This window comes from Glarea lozoyensis (genome assembly GCF_000409485.1).
Source record: "Glarea lozoyensis ATCC 20868 chromosome Unknown GLAREA18, whole genome shotgun sequence".
Classification (NCBI taxonomy): domain Eukaryota; kingdom Fungi; phylum Ascomycota; class Leotiomycetes; order Helotiales; family Helotiaceae; genus Glarea; species Glarea lozoyensis.
The window spans coordinates 136,038-163,958 of record NW_007360992.1 but is presented as its reverse complement, the minus strand read 5'-3'; the positions used below and the strand labels follow the sequence as shown (position 1 = coordinate 163,958).

Here is a 27,921-nt window from a genome sequence, read left to right as displayed (position 1 = left end):
ACCTTCCCCAGCCCTTGTAGTACTCACCACTAATCCATATATATATTTGCTATTTATCGCGCGCATAAACCGTCGGCGGGGGACCTCGAAGAACATGTTGAAAGGTTCTTATGGTGAGAATCGATCGGGTTGAAGGGTAGTGTGTCTCTTCGCAACAATGACGACAAGCTTAAACAGCTTCTCCGGCGTGGTATTGGCTGAATGCCCGCTTTCTCGGCCGCGGAACGTCGTATTGTGATTCAGTAACTTAGATCTTCACAAGATAACAGCTTCGAATGTCTATTCGTTCAGAGAGCTGAAATTCAGAATACTTTGTTGCAGGCGCAATACTGGGAGGATCTGAAGATGGTGCCGATGATGGGGTTGTTTCGCGGCTCTTTTGGCCCGTTTCATTAGGACGTTTCTAGCCTATGAATCGTAGCGGGCTTGTACGACATTGAGCGATTATGTACTCAAAATCCTAAAGTGGCGCAGATTTCGACCTGGACTCCTGGAGGCAAAGTTTCGGGGCCTTCAGTCAATTGTCAAACGTATTTTTAGATCATTCTCTCCTTCGTCCAAACCTATTGTGATTACTGGATAAAATCAAAAATGAATATTAGTTCTTGATCTTTACACCACACTACTCCACACTCACTGTTCACTTGGAAAGGCCGAAAAAAATATCAAGTCTTCGAGTTCGATTAAATTCTATATGTTAATAGTCTCTCCTCTTTCTATTTTATGAATTCTCTTGCAGTAGTGGCATACCCGGTGTGCTTCGTGGAAACTGCCTCCGTCATGTCACTACATCGGTGGCACACCATATGGGCATTTATGACAAAACAGAAAGACTTTGCCGAGTTCGCTTTTATCGCTATACGCCTCATACATTTACTTACTCGGGGTATTAGTTGGAACTATCTTCCCTCCTTGAACATATTCACAGATTTCCTAGAATACCCAACCGTAACCGGCCATCCGCTGTAATCTGGCTGAAACAGAATAGCATCGTTACAATCAGAACCGAGACTCGTGTTGTTCAACCAGGCCGGCTCCCAATAGTGGACACCACGTCCTAGTCCATAAGGCACCGCCTTTACAATATCAATCACTTTCTTCACCCAGATCAGTTGTCCATCGACACTGTACGGGATGCTTGGCTCCGAAGACTCTGGGATTGGGTTCCACTGTCCGTTACAGATGGCTGGATAGTCTGTCTCAACGACTTGAAGTGGCTTGCGATATTGACGAGCAAGGGTGTTCAAAGAGTTCTTGAGGTTGTCGAATGTGGCCGACGTGCCATAAAAGGGATAGAATGAAACACCGATCACATCCCAAGCTGAAGTTGGAACTCCGTTGGCTACCAAGGCTCCATACCACTAACTCAACGTCAGAATAACTGCCTCGTTATGAATGTCAGATTTCAATGAACATATGACTTACTCTTTGCTGTAAGGTGACGTTCCACCCGTTATCGACATGAATCATCACTTGAGTCTTTGAGAATCCAGCACGATACGCATCGTCAACTCCAGCTCTGGCTGCTTTGTACAATGTTGCCAGACCAGAAAAGTTAGACGCCAAAGCGGAATCTGGTTGAATATCGATGTCAACATAGCCAAGCGGCCATAGCATACCATGCCGAATCTCATTTCCTAGAGACACCAGATCAAGCTTGATTCCAGCTTTCTTGAAAGCGACTAGAGTATCTTTCACATAACCTCGAACCGTTGATGCGAGCGGCTTGAGAGTGGTTGGCCAACCAGCTGGTAGAGGTTGCTTCTGTGGGTCCGCCCATGAATCACTTGAATATTGTTAATATCTCCAAGAAGGCTTAAGATATCTGATACTCACGAGAAGTGGAAGTCGAGGTAAAGCTTATATCCTTTCTTCTGAAACCTTTTTGCAAGCTCAAGATTATATTGCAACCCATTTGTGCCACTCTCAGGGTTGACCCAAATTCTCAGTCGAACAGTATTCATGCCTCCATCTCCAAGAATATCCTCAGCGGGCCGAGTTTTGTTGTTCCTGGCGGTATCTTTGAAGATGCTTCCCGTATCTTCAAGTGTTTTGAGTGAGCTCAAGTCATGCCCTTTGTAGAAGTAAGAGCCGAAGTTGTCTTGACTATTTGAATGTTAGTACACAGGTATTACCTTCTGAGCTTTCTGAAAAACAAGTACATACTTTGAATTTGAGCTTGGAGCTGCTGCCACCAGAGGTAGAGCTGCACAAAGGAAGGTGAAGAATCGCATGGTGGAACCGGTACAAGTAAGGAGACTTCAGATTGCTTCAACAAAACCCAAAAAAAGGGAATTTGCTCCTACTTATGTCCAAAGAAAAAAGCTCGAGGATCTACGAAAAGATGGACTCCATATCATAGTGCAGCATCAAGCCAGGCCAGGCCCAGGTACCTGAGGTGACCCTAATATAAAGATAGATGACATGGAGAAGCTCCATATTGCCCGCAGCCACGATTTTCCACCTACCATCAGTACATATACCCCAGATCAAGTGGATTTAGCTCTCCATCAATTCGGAGACTAGTTACGACCCCGCCATTTAAACGTGGACGGACGCCGGTAAAATCGATGGTGGGGAAGGTCGATGTTCTCTTGAAGCCCTCAATTGGAGCGCAAGCATTAAACAATTCCACCATCGGAGAGACTTATGTACCAAAGGCAGTCTCGAAGGGTTCTCGGCAAGGTCAACGATTGGACGTACTTTGTACAGTAAGCCTAAGGATGTTGATGTGTCGGAGCAGATGCGGAGGACAGGTATCAGGAACCTTGTTGGGTGAATATATACCGAGCTTCTCACCTCGCTTAATGTGGAGAAAACCCACCTAACAATCAGGTATTTACACGACGTCGAGAGATATCCTACACTTTACTCCCTCTTAAACAACCTATCTCCATCAATATGCACAACACTGATAGTTCTAGTTCATGTATCACTTGCTTGAAAATTCCAAGCTGTACTGCTAATCATCCTGTCCTCCACTCTAGGGAGATGACCAGGCCAGGCCTTGAGCTTCATGGTGGTAACTTCCTCATTGGGATGCCGAGGTACTAAAAACTATACTTTATTCTTAATTAATGGCCCCGAACACCTCCGCTTTACCTCGCCTTGATCTCTTAATTCCTTACACCTGCCATTGTTTGGTCGCAGGAAGGGTTCTTGCTACTTATAAGTTAGCATTGGAAAGTGCCAAAATATATCTCATAGTAAGACCATGTTTGTTTTACATTCTTTCTCAGATACATCTTCGATATCGTCACAATCCACTAACATTACTCAAAGAGATCTTATCCTCCTCCCCAAACGTCGAGTCTCAGCTGTGTATCCCACCATCACTTGTGGAAGCATGTGGAGGGTCCGGAGGCGGTGGAGGTATTGGATTTCTCAATGATACCATAGACACCGCATCTGAGTCTGACCCCCACTCACTCTCACTGGTCGCATACCCTTCTTCTGCATCAACCTGCCTGGTGTTGTGGACTTTATGAAAGTACCAATAAAACACAAACGCAAACCCAGTGGATGGCACTGTCAGAGCGAACCAAACCCAAATCCGAGCAACGGAATTGAACCATGGGTTGGTATCGAAAAATGGCATTGCCAGAATTGCCTATTTTCCTCTGTCAGTTTTGTCTTTATTCATGCGTCAATTTCAGTTTTTCATACCGCAAAAGAAGTTCCAGGGAGAAACAGCATTCCAGGTACGGCAATCGTCTTCATGGATAGACTATCTTTTCTCATCTCCTGTGTGAGGTTTTGAGCTTGGACTGCGATAGCGTATGAAGCTTTCGTCTCTGCTTGGGTTGCTTTCAGAATATCCTGCATAGCTCTACTACTTTTTAGCATTATCTTATCGTTTTCGAGATTTATTCGGTTGAACAACTGCAAGCATTTAGTCCTTAATCCACGAGACAGGATATATACACTTACCAAGGCGAGCGCATTTGCCACTTTTCTCTCTAGCTCAACTTCGTGATCTCGCAGTGCCCTGATCAGGGAAAGGATTTGGCAGAAATCATTCTGTACACGCTGAAAGCAAGCTTTTTCCTCGTCGCTGTTGTTACTAGATGTCATGACTAAAACATGTTTCTTAGAGATACCGTCCGCAATGTCTTCTATAGCCTTCAATTCTGATGCGTATCTGTATAAATGACCAGCCAGGGAATGAAGGTATTCGCTGAGTTCGCTGTGGGAAGTCTCAGCTGGCGTCCTGGAAGTATTGGCTTGTAGCTCGAACTCCTGCGGCTAGTCATAAGCTAATGGTTTACTATTATGAAGGAACACTGGAATTTACCCAATCGTCCAGCTCAACATTTACCAGGTGGAGATTCTCTCGCCACGTATCTGCTGCTTGGTTAAGACAGATAACGTGCACAAGAAATGGACTTTGATGGTATGTTTGCTCTTGATTTCTGGCGTGCCAGAAGGAATCCTTGAACCTTGTGGTCTGCCGGGAACTATTAGTCTCATCCCTGCCTACAAACGTGTCAATGGCGAATTCCACAACTACGCATCTCGCAGCTTTGCTTATATGATCGTAACGCCAGTGTATAGCAGAGTGAGCAGCTTGTAGATACATGTTTTTCTCGGAGATATAGAGGGGCAGCAAATGGTTCAGCTTTTTCTGTTTGCGAACAGCGCGGGGGAAGAATGCTACTTTACTGCTCGCTAAACATCGCGTTGGCAGAAAGTACCAACATTCGCTAGTGGTGGCATGTTCTAAAACCTGGAATACTTTTCTTCCTGCCACGATTGGGGCCCAGAATTGGCTGAGTGCCCTTGTAAAAGAGGGAGATATTTGGAGGCTTGACGCAAGAAACAGCCATGCATTTTTGCTGATCTGCAGTTTGTTTGTTTTATCTTGATATATGACGCTGTCTCTGGCGTTAACGATTGATTTAACCAGTAGAGAGTGATGCGAACAATATTTCGTGCAGTGCGTCTGTACGTTTCGTCGTCAAACATCGACACAGCTGGGTTTCATCTAGAGTCGTATCTTCAAAGCCTTCTTTCGATTCATCTGAGGATCTTAAAACTTTAATCGAAGTGTTTGTGGAAAGCATCCGAACCGCAAAATTCGAAAACTCCTCTATTATCAACTGACCCCGCTCTCTAATAGCGCGTTTATCAATTGTCGGAAATCAAAAGTATAGATGATAGCTTGGAACTTACATATATGGGTCGTATTCTGCCTGGGAGTATGGCCATCCTTCTATTTCATTCATGATTTAAATCCAGAAAATGTTTATAGGGCTTCAAGCGGTTCTAAAAGGGTGGCAGATCCAGCCTCCAAAAACGAGAAGGAAAACTTCAAAATGTGGCAGCCTTTGACCTTATATGCTCAATTCCACTAAGAGGCTGAGCACAGCCTTACTGGAATCAACTTATCGCTTATATACCGTATCTACGCCCACGCGTCGTTCAAGTGTGTTTTGCGCTGCAAGGCTGGCGGCTGAATTCCCAGGCGTACATTGAGTATATAGTGTGGTAGCACAAACATAAGCAGAGGTGCGTTGATAAAAGTCTGGTCACCTTTCGCCAACCTCTCGACATTGATGCCCAAGTTCATGTAGTCACAGCTGTAAAGCCTGTGGATGCATTTAGGTAAATATCCTACAAGTGTAGAAAGAGAACTATTAGACATTGAAACCACTCTTCAACACTTTGGATTTTGACCACCAGCAACATATACCTTGAACTTGAAACGAATACCGTGTTAATTCGAATCGTTCGCTAGACTGACTAAATCAGATCCAAAACAAACACTAGCATTCGCCTTGGAGTCCCTAGCACTTATGTGTAACTCGAGACAAGCAGTAAAACCGCAAAACGAGGACAGCTTGAGGGAATTCAAGTAGAGACCCATCAATGAAGCTCGCTTAGAACACATATTATTGATGATTCACTAATTGATGCTCGATCGATCTGAAAATGTGAAAATAATATGCACTTGCAGGACCGTACCAAAGGAGCCAAGTTGGACAACTTAATGTCACACCTCAAGGGATTCATACTCACATTCCACGCAATTAAAGGTCATTCGTCACCAGCAATAGTTGTCACAGTCATAGACGAACAAATTGGAAATACACTAAACCACCATACCGTCAAAAAGTGACTTGAGCGGAACTTGAGCCATGTACCGTATCCCACAACAAGCTTGAATTTTTTTTACAACAAACTCCCCTACCTGCAAGACCCGTTCTAACTTCTAAACTAAGCATCTAAATCTAATCAAAGTAGAACCACATATGCTTTTATAATTCTTAAGCTAAGAGCTAACGAATATGGTAAATCTCACGGAGAAGTGGTTTATGTAACAAGAGTTTTCTTAAGCAAGGCTTCTGCAATGCAATAGAGCCAACTGAGCGAAGAAGGACGTCTACTGGAGTCTAAACGTAGTGAATTTGAGCTTCTTGCTGACGTTGAATGATAGTAGATTAGTTGTTCGTTCCAAAGGTATTAACGGGAAGGGCGATCGCGTATTACTCAACAGAATATTGTAGACTACAGCTCGTGGCTGGATTCGCTTGCAGGATAAAGATATCAACAAGCCAGAAAAGTTGTTTTTTTGTCAAGGTTCTTAAGCTCCTCTTTCTTCCATTGAGATCCAGAGATAAGAGCAATGCTATCAGGCAGTGACACACGTGGTAACCGCCTTTATTGCCTACAACATCTCACATCCGAAGACTTCTCGACATATCACACATCTACACCCAAAAAACACAAAACGTAGAATCAGATAAATCTCTTGAATTCGCTCGCTACTCAAAGAAAATGGTACCACGCCAATATCTGATGTATATCCCGCTATGCCATGCTTGGAAGCCACCAATAGTAAGCCCATCCAACTAGACACTAAATGTTATGACTACCGATCGAGTAAGTCTTCATCAACAAATAACCCGGAACACAAATAAACCCGCTAAATTACAATTCAAAAACCAACAGGCTTCTAATGCAAGATGTCACCCAACATACTCCGTAAAATGTGTGATATATTACGCCTTCTTCTGCGAACTCTTGACCCGATGCCAGAGTCGCTTAAATCCAGTATTCTCCTTTTCAGCCGGCCCCCAACCATCGGCACCTCCATACGGCCCCCTCATCTCGAACTTCTCATCCATGTCTTCGATTAGTGGCGAGTCCCGATTACTAGATGATTTGGGAGTTTGCCAGCCGTAGATCTTGGATTCGTCCGCTCGTAGGTCGGGCCGGGTAAGCGTCATTCTCAAGGTCATTTCTCGATTACCCGCCGCAGCATGAGCGTAGCCCTCAGATTGTTTCACAAGCATGGGTTTTGAAATCCCGAGATGCGTATAATCTGCTGAGCTTTTGGTAGATTTGTTCCCGACCAGTGTGATTTCCGAACGACGTTCAAAGCCACCATCAACAGCCATAGGTGTAACTGGTGACTCAGGGTCTGCCATTGACACGTCGTCGTCGAATAATGATGCGGTATCGTCCAAGAATGAATGCCCGCTGGCAAACGACTTTTTGAGATTAGGGGTATCCTTGGACGACCTGATGGGACCCCTATTTTCCTTGTCGTCCCCGGTTGTGATACCATCTAATGATGGAAATCCGAATTCTATCGCTTCGTCGAATTTCTGCGGCGAGGCTAAATAGACGCGAAGCTTCAGGCGAGCTTCCGGATCCTGATAATGAGTTGCATTGGGATCTATTGACACAACTGAGTTGTGCACCCCGTGCTTGGGCGATATCATAGAAAGGGTCCTGGATCGCTGTCGAGTCTGGGTATTTGAAATCGATTCAGCTTTAGGTGATCGAGGCTGGAGTGATGAAAGAGACGGTCTGCCGAATGGAATCTTGGTGATTGAGACTTGTCGTCGGAATGATGGCCTTCGATTCGATCTCGGATCTGGAAGGACTGCACCATCAAGGTTGGCGTGGTAATCATCAAGCACTAATCGTAAATCCAGATTACTTTCCTCGTCCATCCAACGAAAACTCTCATATACTTCTGCAGGCATGGATTCATTCTTGTCGTGAAAGCAAGCTGAGCTGGGAGTTCGAGGTAGCGGCGCGGAGTCGGAGAATGGATCGACAGGCGGCAGATTCCTACTCACCCTCCTCCTTGCTTTAAAGATTGCTTCATCTGATGCATCTAAGATGACCTTGTCCTGCAAACGACCATCCAACATCACGCGCTCCTCTGCTGTGAAGTTCTTCCTCTTGATTTTAGGTGGAAGACTTAGGAACCAGGATGCTTCGTTGTTGGAGGATGGCCCTCTTCTTGGTCTTCTGGGCGATAAAGGTTCTCGACGGAGTTCTGTTATTGATGCATTGCGTCGATTGGCAAGGCTCGTTCGTTTTGGGTGTTGGATTGGAAGCTCATCAAGAGCTTGAGAATTGGTTCTCTCAGCGAGTCTTAGACGTTCCAGCGAAGAGAAGTACTGATGGTGATGTTAGTTACATATTGTTAATATAATAAGGGGTATCGGTGGGGGTTATTGTGCAGGAGGCACGTAAAGATCGTGAAGCGTTTGAAAGCTTGTGATGGATCTGTGGTCTGCATCGAAGATGCCCAAAGCGCTGCAGAAGTGCGCGGGAGGATGCGACTAACACACCGCTCTACCACTAAGACAAAGCTACGGAGAAAAGCTGCCGCTGCAACTTTGCATAGGCCGCGCAAAGCTATAGCCAGCGACTAAATGACGGCTCAGGTACACCCGTGAACTTTCTGGTGTCGTCAACCCACCGCCGCCGGAAGGAAACGTTGGGGACGGCTAGTGTCTCTCCTTTGCTGGCAATTGGAGCACGTCCAAGTTTGACGGTGTCGACCTGAGCTACTTCAGAGAGCAATTGATTGGAATAAAATGCGGAATGACTGAGTCGTTGCACTCGGTCTTGCTCAAAGGTCCCAGTAGTGGTTTGGAATATGCAAATTGGAGGTGATAGATGTGACTTTGAGACACTCGACAAACACTCGCTCGAGCGAAGACCATCAAAACCACATTGCCCATCAAATGCGTATCTACTCCTGTGTGTGTCTTTGCAGAATCATCCCCCATTCCTTGCTCTTGTATTCTTTGGAGTCAAAATATAGAAATGATCCCAAGCATACCTTTCTCCTCACTGCCAGCGGCAGAGCTTCGAACTCATCCTCGGTCGTGTCAAATCCCGTAAAGTCCTTCATGTTCTTCCTGTTTCTCCGAAATCGAGGAGTCGCTGGCAAACTGCCCGAGGACAGAGGGCGTTCGAAGGGCTGCGGTTCGAGTGCGGTTGGCAGTAGGAAGCCCGCGTTGAGGTCTGACGCGGAGCTCGAGGTGGTAAGTGTGTGGTAGTTGGTGGAAGTGCTGGTGATGAGGGACGAGAGCGACTTCTTTGCCGAAAGCTCGAAATGACTCCCGGATCCAGACTTGACTGGATGTGACCGCGAAGGGGCCATGACATGTGTCTGGAGTCAGGACATATATTAATTGCTGGAGTGGTGAATGAGAGTGATATTGCAGCTTCATGCCCAGGTGCTGCAGGAGAGATGCAAGTGCAGGTAAGCTTGTTGAACGGGATGCACCATCATGCACGGGCTCCCATGGGTCTTTTTTGTCCAGGGGCCAGCTGCGACCAGAGAGGACTAGTGGCAAGGGGTACCCGCCGAGCTTGGGAAGAGGCAACGACCGGGGACTTTGAGGCCTGCTGATTTTGGTGTTGGAGGCTCCCTTTGGCTATGGACCAGTCTGATCCTCGCAGGCCCTGGCCCGCCCAGCAGGACCCTGGCTTCAGCGAGGGAAATCCGAGAGTCTTCTTCTGGGAAGGAAAGACTTCTGGCCCTGGGAAAGACTCCTGGTCCACTGGGCAGCCTGGCTCGATTTTGTTTCTGGCCTCTCACAAGCAGCCAAAGACGATGACGAGCCTGGGCGCCCTGTGCTTGCTGAACGGCTGCCCACGGTGTCGTGGTGCGGTTGGCTCAGAGGCAGATACCTGGGCACACTCACACGCGCTGTTGGAGCATCAACAGCTCAGGAACGGGTTACGGGCGCGGTGGTGGACCATCTCTAAAATTCTAAATCAGTGTACGAATTCAACAGTAACATGGGGTAGTGGTCACTCCACCATCGTGGAAGGAAACGCTGCGTCAGTTACACCTCCAACGCCGAGGAACAACTCAACAAGCGCCAGAACTTCTACAATCCATGAGCCCGCAGCCTCCGAGAGATACCTCATCATCTTCGTCTTCATGCGGTACCACAAGGGAAAACATGACGACGGACGGTGAACGGTGACCCCTCATATTGCTTCATTATTAAACGCAATGTCCTGGACTTATGCATATGCAAACATTCTGGACCAGTAGAATGCGGCAAAGGCCGGTCCAAAGACACGAGACAGCTCCCCTTTTTTGCCTTCTACGCCGTGTGAAGGATGGAAAGCCTTCAAACGTTATACCGAGCCCAACCATATACAAGGCTCGCCACGTCTTGAAGCGTGGAATTTGACGCGTTTCCACAGCTCACCCACAACTCCACGAGTCTTGTCCCCAAAGCAACAGTTGTACGCGGTAGTGTGACCCGTCATCCGCAGGATTCTTTACCATGCTTTGGTTGTGTTGGCGATGCTGTTGGTCCGCCGGGCGAGATGATGAGATCTCGATGAGAAGGATATTGCACCTGATTCGTGGTGTTGTTGATTCGTCCAATCCGCCTCAATGTGAACGCGGCGGCACAAGACGCTGGGAATAGCTGCAAGCCAGACCGCATTTCTCCCGTTACTTCCACGTCGTTGGTCGATGCCAAACACCAAAATATTCATTCGACCACCAGTCACCGATCCCCGGAAGAAAAGTCCTTGGCTCGACGGTGCGAGAGGATTCAAAACGCTGACCACTGTGCCACGGCTACGAGAAAACTTCTCCCTGCTGCCGCTGCATACTCGTGCTGTACTTGCAGTTTGGTTTGTCAATAATCAACTATCCAACAGGCAAATATCTTTAGCATCAGTCTACTATGGCACAAGGTCCTGTCTGAAGCTGACACGCTAACCCTTGGGTCATCCAACATATTCGGCTCTGGTAAGACTTATTTTCCGGACTGTTTTCTCCATTTCCACGTATCGTCGAGCAGTTGATGGAAGAGTTCTAAAATCCAAAGTGGTACTTGAAAACGTCCGCAGTATCAGCCGTGTCCAGTTCGAGAATCAATCGTGGCTGATTGAGATACCGCATCAACCGTACCTGTCTGCATGCCGAGTGGAAGTTCTTACGGAGTACTTTCAGCCTTCGTACTCAAGACCTTTCAAAATGGACTATATCACCGATATACTATTGCTTCATATGGACAATCGACGCAGGAGAAGGTGATCAAAGCGCCCCAAGAAGCCGGGAAATCTCCATTCTATACAGAACTAAGAATCAGACATGAGGTAGTATTCAGTGCCTGATACTACTTTTGGTGATTCTTATCACAATAAAGGGTACAGTAATAGTAATTTTCTTACAGAATACTCTATTCCGCAGTTCTCGTTGGTTTCATATCAGCCGAACATCTGACCCGAAAACACGGTACGGCTGAGATGACAGGCTCTTATCGACAATTCCCATCTTTCCACCAGTGACAATTCTCAGATACCCATTTCGAAACATTTATTGAAGCCCAGAAGCTTCAACATGAACCTCAAGCTCCAGAGTCTAGACGTCCAGACCCCATCGGATGATTGCACAACCCGCAACAATTGCCACAGACCTTTTTCCGTTCCTCGTCCAAAGACCGATGTTCTTGGACCTCGAATCGAAGGTGGGGTAAAGTGCAAGCGTTTCATAAGGCTTATCAGCAAACTATTGATGAACTATCATCTCATCACGGGCCTTCCATTGCGGCATAATAGACTCTTTATCATCTCATTGTCACACTTCAAACCTCACGTTGCCTGGTGTTTTCATCACAGAACACGTTTGTATGCATACCCATGAAACAAGGCTGTAGCACCTGTACGCTTTGTAGAGGTACCTCACCTCGAGTGCGTTGGTATCTGGTCTCACGATACTTGAGGTTGCTCATTGTTGTCGGTACACGTCAACGTGAGACCACATTCAGTACCACAAATCTCGTTCGAGGTTACGAGAACCGGTTTCGTGGCAACAGAACCTTATCGAGTCGTTTATCTTTTCATCTACTTTGTACTACACAATCTCCATTGTTATGGTGGTACCGATTGTCTGGCCCGCAGCTCGAGGCTATTGCTACCGATACGTATCAGTTTGCAATCTGCAGGGAAAGATTGCTGCTGGCAATCATATCATTTTGTTTTGCAGATGGCCCGTGAAGTGGAGGTCACATTCCCATTCAAATGCAGGTGCTGAATGTGTGATGGCGGTTGGATGAATATTTCATTCGAGCGTCAAACACTGACCTCTCTCACGTCTACCCGCACCCTCCTCTTTTGTTTCCCTATTTTCGTTTTACCACCTCAACTTGCATCTGCAGCAGTCAACATTATGCAGCAGCATCGGCACAATGAACCGAATGGTGTGGCACCCCCCCTTCACAACCAGCATCACGCTCCTTCCGCCAGGAAGAATTCTTGTCACATGCAATGCAGGTCCTATACGCGTTGCTGGAAGAAACAATTTTTTCTGGATTTCGGCACGAACTTCAATTTTTTTGTGATAATTATTCTATTTGCTTTTCCTTTCAGATAAACGCTTATGCCTTACTTCGTGGCTTTGACGCACATATTCCTGTCTGATGTCTGATAAACCACAATTGCCTTCTGTATCGACTCTTCCCGCCTTCCTCGCCTCTCACCTTCTTCTCGCCTTCAACATACCTCGTGAACATCCCATTCTCCAAGCTTCGAAGGATTCAATCGAGATCGCCTCCTACGTAAATCCCCAAAACTTTAGTAATCCTCCTCACACGACGGACATTTAAACGAACATTTCCATCCTTCCTTCAACCGGGGAGCTGCCTAAAGAGATGTACGTCTCACGAGATAGTCACGTTTTTCCTGTCTGCGACCTTCCGTTTTTTCGAACATCTGAAACGCATATGCATATGAGGTAGCTTGTCTCACGTACGGCGAGATTTCGCACGTGTTCAAGAATATAAACCCACAAATTATCGTCAGCATCACCCATCACCCATCACCCAAGACAAGCACCCCCCTCTCCCTCGACCCCCCCCCAAAAAAAACAACAAAGATCCTCATCAATGTCTGAAAAGCTCCCAAGATCACCACCACCCATCTTAAAGTAGGAGATCAACCAAATATTTCAATGAAGATCAACACAATAGATTAATCTGCCCATCAACCCACCCTAACACCCATCAATAGTTTCCACCCCACATGTTCAGGGCACTCGGTCGATCTGGAGGGGTGGACCTTGCACGTCCTGTTGTCAGTGTGGGTTAGATGGGGGATGACCTTGTTGGGTTATTGCGAAATGTGAGCGTTTCGACTTGTCACTGTGACGGCAGTTCTGGTATGTAAGGGGTGTGGCGCGTTTATGATAGGACTTCGCAAGAAATGTTTCACTAAGAGGTTTTGACTAAATCACAAGAATGGGCTTGAACAAATCTTCTGATATTCATCATACGCTATTCGAACTGTTACAATTCATTCTCTTCGATTCCGCTCCGCTCCATGCTTCTGATTTGCACAGTCTTTTTTTGACAACCAACCAGAAGAGGAAACAATGCCTCCCCAGAATTCCCACTATCCATATCCCCATCAAAAAATAAGTGTCACTTGTATATCTATCGTAGCCTATCCTATTCGTATCACCCAAAAGCCCCATACGACAAAAGAAAATTCGCTAAAAAGCAGATAGAGAGAGCAGATTAGTAGTTTTACACCTCCTCGTCGCTCTCATCTCCCAAAAGCTCGCCTTCATCTTCGTCCACAACAGCGTAATCACCTCTTCCTCTTGCGAAGCTGTCGCGAGTGGTAAATCTCGCTGGCCTGCTGCGACCGAGTGCTGTGCTGGCTGAGCGCCATAAGCTAGATACAAGCAGTGGAAGAGCCTGTACAACGGCAACAATGCCAGCGACAACAAGCACTGGGTATTTGATGTATGGGGCCTCTCCATCAAAGGATGCTGGGACCATGTTAGAAATAACCTTGATTAGAGTATGATTAAAAAACTTACATTGTTCACCAAGTCTGATTTGTCCAAACTTGGATGCCCAGTTGCGCCAAACATACCAACCCACTCCAGCAGCGACAGCAATAGGGATGATGATAGCAAAGAAGATCCCTACACCAGAAGCACTATGCTTTTTGTTGAACTCTTCTTCATGCCCAGGACAAGGATGAGCTTCGCTCTTATCGAATTGAACACCATCGACACAAGTAGTCATCGGAATTCTGCGATAACCGGTTGGTGCATAATACTCTGTACGATCCGTGTCGACTTTGCAGACCAATGAGTGATCCGGAGGCGAATAGCCAGGAACAAGTGCACAAGAACCATCCTTCATACGCTCGTAATTGAAGTCACTAAACGTTGTTAGTTATAGGAATCAAGTGAGAGTCATGTAAAAACTTACCACTCGAAATCTCTCCTGGTGCAAGCACAATTCCTCTCAACATTGTGCATACCAGGAATCATCTTTCCATTGTAACAATCACTAGTAGTCTTTTTTCGGTGGTATTGTGAAACGTGACCAAAGAGACAGTTATCTTCTTGGTTTGGATGTAATGGAGTCCAAAGGTAGTAGTCTCCAGCCTCGGGGTCGTTCTCGTCGAGTACACATTGTTTGTTGGTCAAGCCAGAGAAATCAATGTTGATACTGACAGGTTTGCCATCTTTCATCGTCCAGATAAGGAAGTTTCTCGAGTTGTCACTTGGCAGAGTGCTGAGATCTACGACTTTCACCTCTTTGTCAGAGAACTCAAAGTCTTCCCAAGTTTTTCCTTCGTCCCGAGTGTAATGAAGAGTCTTAGTCGCCTCGCCATCTTTGACAATTACAATAATGGAACCTTGATCACCATATTCCCACATGTACTTTCCTTTCTTGACGGCTGACCACGAGACACCAGCATCTGCGGTGATGAAAGTGTCGTGATCGGCTTGAAGATACTCGCCAACATTACCCGTTGCAAGCATGAGACCGGTCGCAGAAGAGGAGGAGTAGGTATGAGACTTGTCTTCTCGTTCCGTATAACCATGAACGTTGAGAGAACATTTAGCGAGATCCCCGGTGCAGAACTTCTTCCCGTCTGCGTCTACTGTTGGTGGTTTCAAGAAAGTCCATTCGGCTCCGTCATTGTGCGTTATCATCGTCTTTAACTTCTTCTTTTCCTTTTTGAAATTCTTAGAATCGTAATTGGCAACAACATTAGCTAGAGCGACACCCTGGAGACCAAAAGTCTTCTCGAAGTCGACATATCCGACAGTATCTCGGTCCACCGCTGGAAGACTGAGTACGTAGGAAGTTCCGTTGGAATTGCTTTTAATGATAGCTCCATATTGATGACCATCAGTATTATCCTCCGTGACGTGCAAAAAGATGGAATGAGTAGACGAGTCAAGGACCGTGTATCCAGATTGGTGGATATGTTGGAAATTGGATGGAAATTGAACGGACGAGAAGGTACGGCCGTCCACACTCGCATTGACTTGCATTCCTGCTTGGGCACTTTCTCGGGTTGCAACGACGATGAATTCAGACATCGTAGCGAATTCTACCACGTTGGAGAATTGAACAGTACCATCATCCAAGAAGAAATTTTCGCTAGAGCGCAGTACCCAAGGATTGTCAGCGTCGTTATTCTCTTCCTTTTTGGCTTCGCAGTAGATAAGACTATCAAGCTTGTCATCATCTTTGCCGAGTTTCTCTTTGGGTGTGGTATAAAGCTTCTTCTCTTCCTTGACAAATTCGCAGCGCCTGACGTAGCGTTGAATTGTAGTGAACTCGTCACCTCGGTCTCGAGTTACTGAGGCTTCTGCATGACAATTGGTCTTGTCTTTTTCGCCGCAGTTTTTGGCGCCCATCCAGATGAACCAATCTTTGTGCTTCCAGTGAAATTCCATCACTGTGCCTTTCTCGATTGGTGGAGTGGGAGCATCGAAAGAACGAATGTTGTCTCCACGATCAATTGAATAGTAGACCTTCTTTGTACGGGTCAAGAAGTAGACCACATCCTTGAAATACTGGTGCGCATACATGACCTCAACTCCCTTATCTTTGAGTATCTCTTCCCAGGTTTTCCCATGGTCATGAGAGATGAAAAATCCAGCGTCGGTATGAACGATGACCGTCTCGTCTTTCTGGGTACTAACATCCGTCCGTTCCAGATAGACTTTTTGGTAAAATAGCTTTCCTGGGAATACATGCTCAGTCTTCGAAATAGCTCCCGAGGCAGGTTTGTCAGGATTGGCACTTTCTGTGCATTTTCGTTCGACTGGGTCATCTTTTTGTTCTCCCGATGTCCTCTTGCATGTATTTCCTGGAATTTTACGCCAGCCAGACGATCCCTTGAAAGTACTCTCTGCTTCCGGGTTTTTGCAAGCGCCTTCTGGGAGAGGCATATGAGCACCTTCTGCGAGATTACATTCCTTACGATCAGCACTTCGAACGAAGTTAAAATCGCATTCGAAATCATCATCTGTACAGTCGCAATTCTCGGTGATTACCTCGGGATCTTTGAACTCTGTCTCCTTCATGAAACAGTCCGCATCAGGTTTACGCCGGCTATAAGACTGTGTGTGGCCCATAAGACAAGACGGCTCGCCGTCCTTGTTCTTTCGAGCAACCCATGTCTCTATATCATCTTTCTTACACTCAGCTTCATGCATGTCGGCGAAATCGAGCGCAATGATATAACCCGCTGCCTCTTCCGCGTCAACGGCTTCGAGTAAGAACTTAAGGCTCGTGGAGTCTTTGGTGGTCGTCAATTGTACAGGGCGAACCTTTTCTGGAAGCGCCGCTGATTTCCAATCCTTGCCATGGTTCAACGAGTATTTTATCTCATCGGCTGATTTCTTGTCGTTAATGGCCACCAGAACAGATCCTTGGTCACCAATCTCATATTTGTGAGGACCCTTCAGGCTCTCAATCCAAGTCAAGCCAGCATCGTCGGAAACGTAGACGTTTCCCTCTTCGTAGGAGCCGAGATATTTTCCAGTGTTTCCAATTCCCATAACGATTCCGGGAGCCGGACTGGAGAAAACTCGCCCAGAATTCGACAAATCCGTAACTGAGTGTAGATGAAGTTCTTCGTCTTTGCATGTAGGACCTTGGAAAGTACGCCCATCATCAAAACTGATTTGAGTCTTGATCTTTTTCGCTTCGCCCTTCTTTTCGACTTGCTCGTAGTTTTCCACGGTGTTGACAAGGAAAATACCTTGAATACCAGACACTTTCTCGAAATCCACCATCCCGTATCGATTTCTGTTGGTATGTTCGATATTCCGAGTGAAATAGGTTCCGTTCGAATTACTGGTCAAGCAAACACCCATTGGCTGAGAAGGTCTGCCGCTAGTCATCACATCGATTTGGATACTATAGTTGGTAGATTCGAGAATTGTGTATGCTTTCTCCACCAGTTTGTGATCGTGTGGAAAGACAGCTCGGTGCCACTTTTTGGAGTCGTCAGATACATAGAGGGCCATTTCGTCGGTTCCTTCTGCAGAAGTGGCAACAACCAAGTATTTAGTTACGACTGCCATATTAACGACCCCATTGATGTTCTTGCCAGTTTCAAGCTCTGGCTCGAATTCGTCGGTGAAATAGCTGTCGGAAATGACCAGACGGTAGTCTTTGCTCCACGGGGAAAACTTTCCCTTCGCAATACAGAGAATTCGATCCGAGTCTTGACGTTCATCACCAGTTGTGAAGCCTGTCGAAGATACCGCCCAGTTACATCCCATTGTATCCTGTCGAAGTGGGACGGCGTCTTTGGCAAAGCCATTCGTAGTGTAATAGGTCTGATAAGGTTAGCATATTGTGAGTTACCTGGCGCTGGACCGTATTCTTACCAGTTCTTCGCAGAAAATGCCCGCACAGTCCATAGCGTTGAAAATGATTCTATTCGGATCTGTGGCATGGAAGGTCAAAGCCTCCCTGAATATGCTCGCCTGCGATTCTGCCACGAATTTCTGCCACGTCTTGCCCCGATTGATAGTGATATAATGTGTATACTCGTTGGTAATAATATACGCCCTCTGATTGTCAAATGGATGCATCACCAGCTCCATTAACTTTCCTTCCGGCACCCCATCCACCAGTTTCCAGGACACGCCTGCGTCGTCTGATCGGTATGTATTGTATTCATTCGCGTCCACCATCAACAAGGTATCCGAATCGTCAAAGTAATTCACATCTCGAGGGATGAAATCGAACTTCTTCTGTGCTACTGTTGGACCACCTTCTTTCTTTGCCCAAGCACCTCCTAGGAGAGTGCTGGTTAAGAGCAATGTCCGCCACTGCGTCAGCCTCATGGTCGCGAGGAACTGGGAACTGGGAAGCGCATTAAAGTTGGGCGACGACTACCAAATCTGCGGATGTGATTTTGAGAAGAGAATGAGGATATTCTGATGGAGGTGAATGACAAAATGTTGGATGAGCGAATGGGTTTTGTGTGGTGGATGGATTATTTGTCCTTTGACGTCTGAGTGAGCTCCAACTGTATTCGTAGTCGCACACGCCGCACTGCCTTCTGCGAAACACTTCGGCAGGAGCCTCTCGCCTCAGCCCCAGATGATCCGCACGACTGTGAGTGGTCAGGAATTATACGCAGCGTTCCCTTTCTGTCGTTTTTGCTATTCTTGGGAAGTTGTATGTAAGTGCTGATAGGATTTGAAAAAACGCCTTGTGTTGGTTGGACACTTTTAACTGTGTATATATTCCTTTCATCTCATCTATTTGGTTTTTCCGACAATGGACAAGTCCATTCACGATCCGACCCAGGCCAGGATGACAACTTGACAAGTGGCTCAAGCTCAGGAATGACGGTGGAAGTTAAAATGGGTCCTGATATTTAACTCCGATCAACTACAAAGCTTATTTCTCTTCCAATTCTCTTCATAAACGCAAGACGATGTGAGCTGGATTACCGGGCTCAGCATAGAATGCGGCGTCGAGTAAACTCAGTAATTGCGGGTTAATTGTTGAAAAATGCGTATACTTCAGTATATTCCTTCTTTGGATCAAGCCTGGAAGCATTCTTTGCCGACTAACTAAAATATCTCAAAATTCTCCTGATCTCCTGGAAATCCTTCCTCAAAAGCTTCCCCGTCCATAATACCATGAACGTAACATTCGCCCACAAGTCTCCACCTCTTTATCACCTTACCATCCGCATCGACCCAATCCCCGGGTACCTCTCTCACTACAAACGGTACCTGACTGCCCCAAGGCACAATAACCACATCACCCAGCTCACTTCCCCACGGAACTAAGCCCATCATCGCCCCTGCAAGCACAGCAAATCTCCTCTCAAACCCCTTATCCCAACAGATCCACCCCGCATTCATCACACCTCTCATGACCTCCCTCCACCCGTCGAAACTACCAAAGAATTCACTCTTTCTCAAGGCCTCACTGAGCGCCTCCCGGTCGTCCAGATCAACATTGAGATCCGTCATCGCCTTCCCATACTCCATGAACGAATCAAAAGTATCCTTGAACGAAGCAGGAGCAGGACGCGAAGTCTCAGTTTTGTCTCCTACAAGTGTACGCCAGAAAGCTTCATCGGTAGGCTGGCGGGTTAAACGGTAGACGTCTGGGAGATGAGACATAGCAAGTGAAGATGCTTCGAGAACCCAGGATCTGAAAGCACGCATACCGCCGACCAGCGGGTCATCATTGGGGACCTGAATATCTGAGCCCAAAATCACGACTGTGCCGATGACTTTGGCGCTGACTTTGATGCTCTTAGGAGTTGAGCCGCAGATTATGCTAGGTCGAAGATGTGTGGCTGCGTGGTAAGAGAATTTGGGTCGTAGTCCATGGGCAAGTGTAAAGGGAATCTTCTCTTTGCTCCAGTCAGCAACCCAACTCGGTATATCATCTCGACATTCCTTCCATCCAATTCCAGCAAATTGCAGTACTTCCAGCAGTTCATCTCTCTCTAAAAAGTGATCTCCAACCAGACACAAAACCTCTGAAATGCCATTTTCGTAATTGATCAAACTCTCCAAAGGCCTAATTCTTGTGAGCCCTATCAAAGCAAATACCTTGTCTCTAGCATCCGTACTTTTGAACCGCGAGAACCTTCTTAGTAGCATATATAAAGGGACGGATACCTCATCTGCCCACTTCCTGCGACAGAGATCTATAAGAGCTGCGTGCGCGGGACTAGTTGGCATTTCTCTCACAACAAATTCCTCGCCAGAATAGTGGAAGAGACTAGAGACTTCCGAGACTGCATCAACACCAAGGACATCGACGAGAAGAGTGAAATAATCCCACTTGAAGCTCTGGTTTCCATATAAGATGACGGCGGATGGCGCCACTGCGACTTCCTGAACAACCCAGATTCTAGAAAACCATGGGTGGTGCAACAACTCTATGAGAGCCAAGAGTCTTGCAGAGACGTTGTAATCTTTCCCGCGGGTCGCGAAGTAGGCGAAAGTATGGGCTGCGAATGCTTCGCGTGAAAGTACTTGTTTCAGCAGAACAAGCTCAGAGAAGAGTGCCATAGCCAACCATGCTGTGTCGCTCTCGCCCAGGCAGATATAAACGCGGTAACAAGATTGATATATTTCCCTCATGAGCCGGACTTGTGAGCTTCTCTCGGATATGTTGGATTGGTCGACACAGATAGAGTCAATCCAGATGTAGCGAGTCCTAAACAGAGAAGATCGCCTGAGAAGGATGGAATGGACTATATCAGTCAAATAGAAGCGGGTGTTGTTGAGAAGAATCGGATTGTCTTTGATAGGTGAGGTTCCCCACACGTATGATATAGCTTCATAAGGTATTGGATTGTCCAAATCCATGGTAATTAGATTGGCTTGGATGTAAAGAAATGGAATTCTTCGTTCCAATTTGAGCAGACGTATATGCCTGTTGGTAGAATCAAGAATTGAATATTCGAACTCTGGAACATCCTTAAGCAACGGATATCGAAGTACCAATAGCAAAATCCTAGCCACTGCAGCATGCCAGATCTGATATGCCCACGAATTATAGATCCCACGTTTCCATCGAGGGAAGTAGATAGACGTCCTGGACTGCAAAGAATTACAGTACCAAAGTACAGCCGTCGCAGCTTCAATAATTTTAACAAATATCCAGGTAGTCCACCTTGTTCTCCTCTCTCCAAGTAACCATATACCAAAACCGGCCGCAGCAACGGTCCAGGCCCAGACAGGTCGGCCCCAAAGAAACCTTAGAACGAAGTCGCCAAAATGAAGCATGGAAGTGACAGCTCTAATGCTGATCAGCGCAATAAGGTACCCGCCACCCGCTAATATCGCATCTACGAGCTTCAACGCTTCCTCGCTAGTAAGATCCCGCCTCGCGAAGCAAGTGACGCCGAAGAAGGTAGCTATGGCCAGAAAATGGTGAACTTGAAAAATAGGGAAGAGGAGCAGAGACCACCAAAAATCCCAGCCAAAGAATATGTCTACGAAACTAGCGACAGTGAATCCCCAGCACGATTTTCCCCACCAGGGTAGGAAATAGTTTTCATCGGTGAGGGTGGGGATTGCCGGGCGTCCCATGATTTCATCTGCTTCACACCAGGCATCGGTTGCTCGAGGATCCATTCTCGAGCTGAGCTGAGCTGAATGTGGTACAATGCGATTGTATATGTTGACACCATCTAAAGTTCGCTATGGAGAATGAGGATAACTGCGTAGAGAGGGCGTGAAGCTTTCCATGTTTGATGTCGTTTGCTCAGCTTCAGCCTCAGCCTCACTCCATACATATCCTTCCTGAGTAGCGAATCAGAGACAGCGAATGAGAGACCAAGAATTGCCAATACTTTCTCGAGCGTCCTAGTCTAGTGTCTGGTGACATGATTGTGGAATGCTGTCAATTTACACAAAGATACACATAGTATATGATATCAGACGGAGCTCATTGGAGAAACGTTTAAGATCATCGTACTTAGAACCAGAACCAGATTCGAACTGTCACCTCTGCCATCAATATCAACGTTCATCCTGGGAATTCAAGCATCCCAAACACCATACTTCGCCCTCACTTCCTTTTTCTACGCAGCACCTACTACAGATCATCCCCCTATGTGTCTTCGTATGTTCGCTTCCCCACGGTGGTCTTACTTGTGTGCCTTCAATCTCATCTCGATCGGGATCGATGTCGTACTCTCTCCCCACTCCCATATCTTCATCGGTAAACGCAGACCCGGAGCCTAGACATTCCCGAATACAAACATAACACGTTCGCTCTCCACATCCCTCACAATCCGCAAAGCCGTCAAGCTCATGTTTTGACGTTGGTTTCCGCCGACATATATGGCATGGACTTAGGTCAATCTTTTTCTTCACTTCTATTGCATCAGAGTTCCTTGTTTGCCCCACGAGTTCCATTATATCGTATAAACATTTAGGGGCTTCATGGTTGTTGAGAGGTATTACCCGTTGACGTTTATTCGATAGCGGCTTTATCGGCCTCTGTAAAGTGCGATTTAAATCCGAGAACTCGGGAGAAGGGGCACGATGAAAGAATCCATATGAACTATAATCAATCAGCTGCAAAGTCTGAAAGGAAAGGCAGGAGTCTCGGAAGGTATACCTGCAGCTTTTCCCACTCTTTTGCTCACAGTCATCCTCTTCTCGTCTTCGTTTACGCGTGTACTCCGGTACTTCAGCTATTGAAGGCATCTTGTCCTTTATTATTCTCTGGTGGCTTCCCTCTTGTGCTATTCCCGTAGTGAGTGTGATGTGAACTGTAGTTTATTGATATGAAGGGAACGTTCTTGTGTTGTAGCGCGCGCAGATCAAATCGTAGAAACAGAAGTCATTGGGTGATTGAGAGAGAGTAAGTTGCGAGCTGATAAAAGAGTGTCGTCGGATCGAATTCGATCTTTGCTTGGGAGATAGTAGAGACGGGACAGATCAAGGCGAGGTTGGGAAGGAGGGTGAGGTGAACTTGTACGGTGCCTCGGGTGCATACTTGAGGCAAGTACCTAAATACCTAGATTCTTGGCACGCTTTTAGAGGGCCCGCCAAAGCAGCGATCATACCACTCGGTGGCCTGGAAAATTGTAAAGTATATTCTTTTGTAATTTTTAAAAATAGCTGGGGAAACTACTGCTATCCGATTAATCGACGGTTTGAACCTCCAAACATTTATTAACCTACCAGAATAGTTTGAAAATCGCCGCTTTCCTCGACATCCCCGTTTCCGCCTTGTGGTGACTCCGGCTGCAGCCGTCCGGGTACCTTTTCTTAGTTCAGGTGCTTCAGAAGCTAATAAAACACACTACAGTACTCTTACTGTAGAAAGCCCACGCGTATGACCTGGACATACTGTATTACGCTAGATAGACTTTCCTTATATTCTTACAATTACCACGATTAAAGCCAAGGCACTTTGTTCGACTACAGGGGGAAAAGCAAAGGCTGTCTACACCAGACACTGCATAGCTGTTGTTCTGTCAGTCTTTAGAGATAGGTATCAATTCGCAACATAACTATGAGCGTCAATCATATCAATAAATTACTAAATTAATTATGTACGAATCTAGTTATGCAACCATCCTTCCGATGCTATACTCCTTAAACCGATGCATTTATTTTGAACATTTGAAAGTATTGCTGTCCGGAGCAACTCTTTTAATCCACTAATCCCACACCACTACTCCGGCGGCTATTTCCAAAGATCCCTTCAAAATTGTCCCATTTACATTTACAGCCTGCACTACCACCGTCTATACCTCCTGAGCCGTCGTCTGTGCCGTTCCCGAAAAGTGTCGCTGCAGGATTGAAGACTACGCCGCCAAATGCTCTTTCTTCCTGCATTATTTTTGAGCTATCGGCGATGAGACCCCCACGGTTATCCAGTCGATAGCAGTATATCATCTTTTTCCTTTGGTCGCCACCGTGACGATCGCTTGTGATGGTGACTGGATACGGAAATGAACCAGGTTGTAGAAAATCAGTTGAGGCGTTCCGACCTGCTGTTGGATGAGTGGAGTTGAGCAGGCGAGCGGTGGTGTTCATGCGAGTCCAGATCTGAACAAGAAATCTTGTGTCGGTCCATGTGCAACGAAACGCAGCTTGATCAACTTCAGCCCCTCCGTTGAGATCAGCTGGAACTTCACTGTCCGAAATATCGGTGCTGTTCAATACCTCGGCGGATTTGAGAAATATTGAGCGGTCGTGAAACGTATAGAAACCATAGTGCTCAGTAGGTAGACCACGGTCATAGAGACGGAGAGGCTGTTGAGTAGGGAGTGGCAGGAGAACAGCGGGAGCCGCGGACCCATCCGCGTTTAAGCTTGGTGGTGGAATAATAAGACCAAGGTCGGGTAATGGACTGGATGTGTTGTCCGATGCTTGCCGCGCCTCGACAGCTCGTCTTTTGACATTTGCAGGTTTAACGGCTGGGAGTAAGGAGATATAGAATGGAGTTGGCTCTCCGGCTTTGTTAGCAGAAATTACACCGTCCGTTGTATTACCCAGAAAGGACTGTTCACGGAGTAAAGGTGGCGGTGGTGAGGATACGATCGTGGTAGCCCTCTTTGCTTTGTGAAATAAGTGCCGTACTAACTGTCCTGCAGACACAGCATTTCCTGCAAAAGATCGAATGGCTAAGTTGGGGTTCCCTGTCACATTGGCGAATGTAGCGTTTGCTTCTGTGCTGTTGTCCCACTCTATGTTTAGCAAGAAGTTTGGTTGATTGCCCGAATTTGGTGCCACTGATGGCTGGACCTCTTTTGGAAGGCTACAGCTCCAAAGAGTAGCAGGAATAACGCATCCGGTGACTGCTGCTGTGTTTATTGGCGCAATTATGGTCGACATGCCAGCAAATATTGGCGGAAAGCCGGTTATGTTCACCCATTGAGATGGTTCAATGTCTGGGCTAGGACGTTGATGGAGTCCTATTGCTAATCCAATAGCAAGACCTATTATTATCAGGAATAAGACGATGAGCGCCAAATACCACCTCCTTCTCTTACGGCCTTCGGGCCCTTTCCGACCATAACATCCATTCTTGGGAATGCAGCCGCGGCCACGCCAAAGACCGCCGGCTTTACAGGCCACAGCATCTTCTTTCTCATTTCTTCTCCGTTTTGCCTCGGCTCTACGCGCTTTACTGGATTGGCTCCTGAAGCTGTCCGCGGTAACAAAAGTTCCTGCCGCATTATCTCTTGGTGGTAGATCCGCAGGATAGGAAGAATTTAGATTAATTGGGCCACGACTAGGTGCCGGCGAGGATGGAAGACCACGTATAGGGGCGGGTGACGCTGGAAGTCCACGACCAGGTGATGTCCGTGGAACCTCAGACATTTGCATTGCACCTGAACCTCCCATGGCATTTCGCATTCCAGGGGTTATGGGGCCCGGAGACATTGGTTCTTGATTGCTGCTGTGAAGGGTATGTCCGGGTGGAAAGAATGCTCTATATCGAGGGACATGCCCAGGAGGTGGTGAATACGCTGGAGGAGGAGTTGCTATAGGCGACCGAGGTTGACCTGATTGAACATTTACAATTACAGTTGGCGGCGGCTGCAATACTACCACTGGGGAAGGCTGCGTGGCTTGTCTCCTGATTGATGAGGTATCGCTAAATGATGGAATTGGATCGACTCTCCGTGGCTGTGTATATGGGTTATTGCTTTGTGCTGCCGCCAGGCTAATCTGTGTTGGTTCGTACGTCGATATTTGTCTCTGTGTCTGCGTGAAAGGATTGTTACTATGCATTCCTCCAGACTGGTGAGGAGAACCCGGTAATGATTCTTGATCACGAACAAAGTCTGCGTAGACTCTTGCTTGGTGCTCCGCTATACTCTGATGTTGTTCTTGGCCGTAGAATACGGGCCCAGAGAGTGCTCTATTCTTTGACCTAGGGTCATTATCTATGGTATTGCGCGGGATTTGCTGGATATCGTTCCCCTGCGTGCCTCGGATCTGATAGATATTTGAGTTTGAGGAGTGGCTGGAAGGAAAAGGGCTGATGGGAGACGCTGATTGTGGACTGCTCATTGTTCGATAAGCATCTTGATTTGGCGGTTGAGGGAAGACTCCATCAGCTAGTATGAATGGCACACTAGCAGTGGATGGTTGTGACTTATGACCTGTCCTTGGATCAATGGTGACTCCGACCGGGGATTTCCCATCCAGAGGCTCAGTATTCCACCAAGCATCCGACTGGATAGTAGTGGATGTCTCCGGTGTAACCGGCGAGAATTGTTTCTCCCAACTCTTTTGATCTCTGGTAGTTCCATACGCAGCAGCTGCAGCAACTGCTAGACTGGGCAGCGCAGGAGGTTGTTGGGGGGTAGCTTCAGGAGCTATGATGGTGTTTGAACGAGTCAAGAAAGGGGTCGTGATGTAATTCCACCAGCCCTTTGACTGTCGTCGTGTGGCAACAGTACTAATACTTGCATGCCGTCCCGATCGGAAACCATCAGCTACAGATATTGCACGACCTTTTCTGGCCATTACAGGGCTAATATCCTCTTCAAATACGGTACAGGAAGAAACTACGCGGGAAGTGTGCGCACTCACGTCTTCCCATACAGTACCATCATCCGAATCCGGTGAGAAGCAGCTCTTTTGAGCGGCCAATCGTTTTTGCTCGTCTTGAACGAACCCGGCGGGCAACCTGGGCACAGGTGGGGCGTGTGCCTGGTATTGCTCGACGCTGGCTTGCGAATAGAAACTTGACGTAGCCGTACGTGTGTTACCATTATATCGGTCGCCTTCGTCGATGGGAGACCATGTAGAGTTTTCTATTGCGGGCGTGATGATAATAGTTGGAGTTTCTGGAACGTGCAACGTAGGTGTTCGTTGCTCGTAGCTTTGAACGATGTTGGCGGTCTCTGACGAGGCGGTTTGAGGACTCGTAGTATATACGGGCATGTCGGAGGTAGGAATAGTAAACCCAATGTAGATTGGACGATCCATTGGTGATAGATCTAAAGTTGGATCATGAGGAGCTGGCATAAGATTCGTCGATCGGTTTCTCTCGGGCAGCGGCTCAACATGAGCAGTCGTTTCCCCCTTATTCTTCTTCGACCTCCAAAACCCGCCACCCGCTTCTCGGGGTGTCTTCTCATTGTTGGCCGCCTCAAGCGCAGCTAAATCGATGAATTTGCCAACGTTTGACTCCTTCCTCTGGTGCTGTGGCTGGGTTGTTGTTGCTCTGTGTCGCGTGGAAAAATCGGTAACTAATTGTATTCCAGCCTGAGCCTGTAGCTTTTTCTTCATCCATCTCGACTTGTTCCGGGCTGGTTTCTGAACAACCGAATACCGTTTTTCAAGCTTCTTGGTCGTGCGGCGAGTCAAGGGTTTTGAATTTGCATTAAGATCGTTTGGCCTTAACATTCGCGACTTGTTAGCAGACTTTGCTACCTCGCCTGACAGTATTGACTCATCGTCGTCATCCCACCACTCGTAATCGTCGTCCTCGTCGTCAAGGTTCGTTGCTGGGGCGTTGGTGGTCAACTTGGTACGTGGTTGATTGGGTTTGTATGGGTTGGAAAATGAACCATTCGCAGCTGACATATCTAATAGGGTGTCGCTCCGATGAGTAAATGATTTATATCAAAACTTGTGCTTGTAAATAGTGGTTGTAGTGGTATCAAACCCAATATTAACGTCGTTCGTAGCAGAGGTGATAATCGAGGTGTATGTATGTAGTGCCGATATTGCAATGGCTCGAATTTGTTCTGGGGAAAGAAGGACCAAGGACTGATCAACGAAAAACCAAACCAAATATTCGCGGACCAGAGTAGATAGCTTCCAATGGTGACATACGAAATAAGGGTAATTTGCCAGGTATTGTGTTCGAAGACAATAGAAGTGAGAGACAATAGGAT

At 46.9% G+C, this 27,921-nt stretch overlaps 6 protein-coding genes across 6 annotated transcripts; all 6 read right to left on the bottom strand.

The window, feature by feature from the left end:
• Positions 1-899: 899 nt before the first annotated feature.
• On the bottom strand, positions 900-2,234 carry GLAREA_12285 ((Trans)glycosidase; the record flags this gene model as incomplete). Its single annotated transcript, XM_008083067.1, has 4 exons — positions 900-1,361; positions 1,426-1,786; positions 1,837-2,106; positions 2,167-2,234. 4 exons carry the CDS (start codon positions 2,232-2,234, stop codon positions 900-902), a joined length of 1,161 nt encoding a protein of 386 aa, XP_008081258.1.
• Positions 2,235-3,313: 1,079 nt separating this feature from the next.
• Positions 3,314-4,579, bottom strand: GLAREA_12284 (uncharacterized protein; the record flags this gene model as incomplete). The annotated part of the gene is made up of 4 exons (XM_008083066.1): positions 3,314-3,610; positions 3,667-3,882; positions 3,931-4,239; positions 4,295-4,579. The coding sequence occupies 4 exons, from the start codon at positions 4,577-4,579 to the stop codon at positions 3,314-3,316; spliced, it is 1,107 nt and encodes a 368-aa protein (XP_008081257.1).
• Positions 4,580-7,001: 2,422 nt separating this feature from the next.
• Positions 7,002-9,412, bottom strand: GLAREA_12283 (uncharacterized protein; the record flags this gene model as incomplete). Its single annotated transcript, XM_008083065.1, has 2 exons — positions 7,002-8,417; positions 9,089-9,412. The coding sequence occupies 2 exons, from the start codon at positions 9,410-9,412 to the stop codon at positions 7,002-7,004; spliced, it is 1,740 nt and encodes a 579-aa protein (XP_008081256.1).
• A 4,396-nt stretch (positions 9,413-13,808) lies between these two features.
• GLAREA_12282 (Oligoxyloglucan reducing end-specific cellobiohydrolase) lies at positions 13,809-18,403 on the bottom strand (the record flags this gene model as incomplete). Its single annotated transcript, XM_008083064.1, has 4 exons — positions 13,809-14,056; positions 14,108-14,457; positions 14,508-17,890; positions 17,942-18,403. 4 exons carry the CDS (start codon positions 18,401-18,403, stop codon positions 13,809-13,811), a joined length of 4,443 nt encoding a protein of 1,480 aa, XP_008081255.1.
• Positions 18,404-19,141: 738 nt separating this feature from the next.
• On the bottom strand, positions 19,142-22,756 carry GLAREA_12281 (uncharacterized protein; the record flags this gene model as incomplete). The annotated part of the gene is made up of 3 exons (XM_008083063.1): positions 19,142-21,742; positions 22,196-22,610; positions 22,668-22,756. 3 exons carry the CDS (start codon positions 22,754-22,756, stop codon positions 19,142-19,144), a joined length of 3,105 nt encoding a protein of 1,034 aa, XP_008081254.1.
• Positions 22,757-23,710: 954 nt separating this feature from the next.
• On the bottom strand, positions 23,711-27,607 carry GLAREA_12280 (uncharacterized protein; the record flags this gene model as incomplete). Its single annotated transcript, XM_008083062.1, has 1 exon — positions 23,711-27,607. The coding sequence occupies one exon, from the start codon at positions 27,605-27,607 to the stop codon at positions 23,711-23,713; it is 3,897 nt and encodes a 1,298-aa protein (XP_008081253.1).
• Positions 27,608-27,921: the final 314 nt, after the last annotated feature.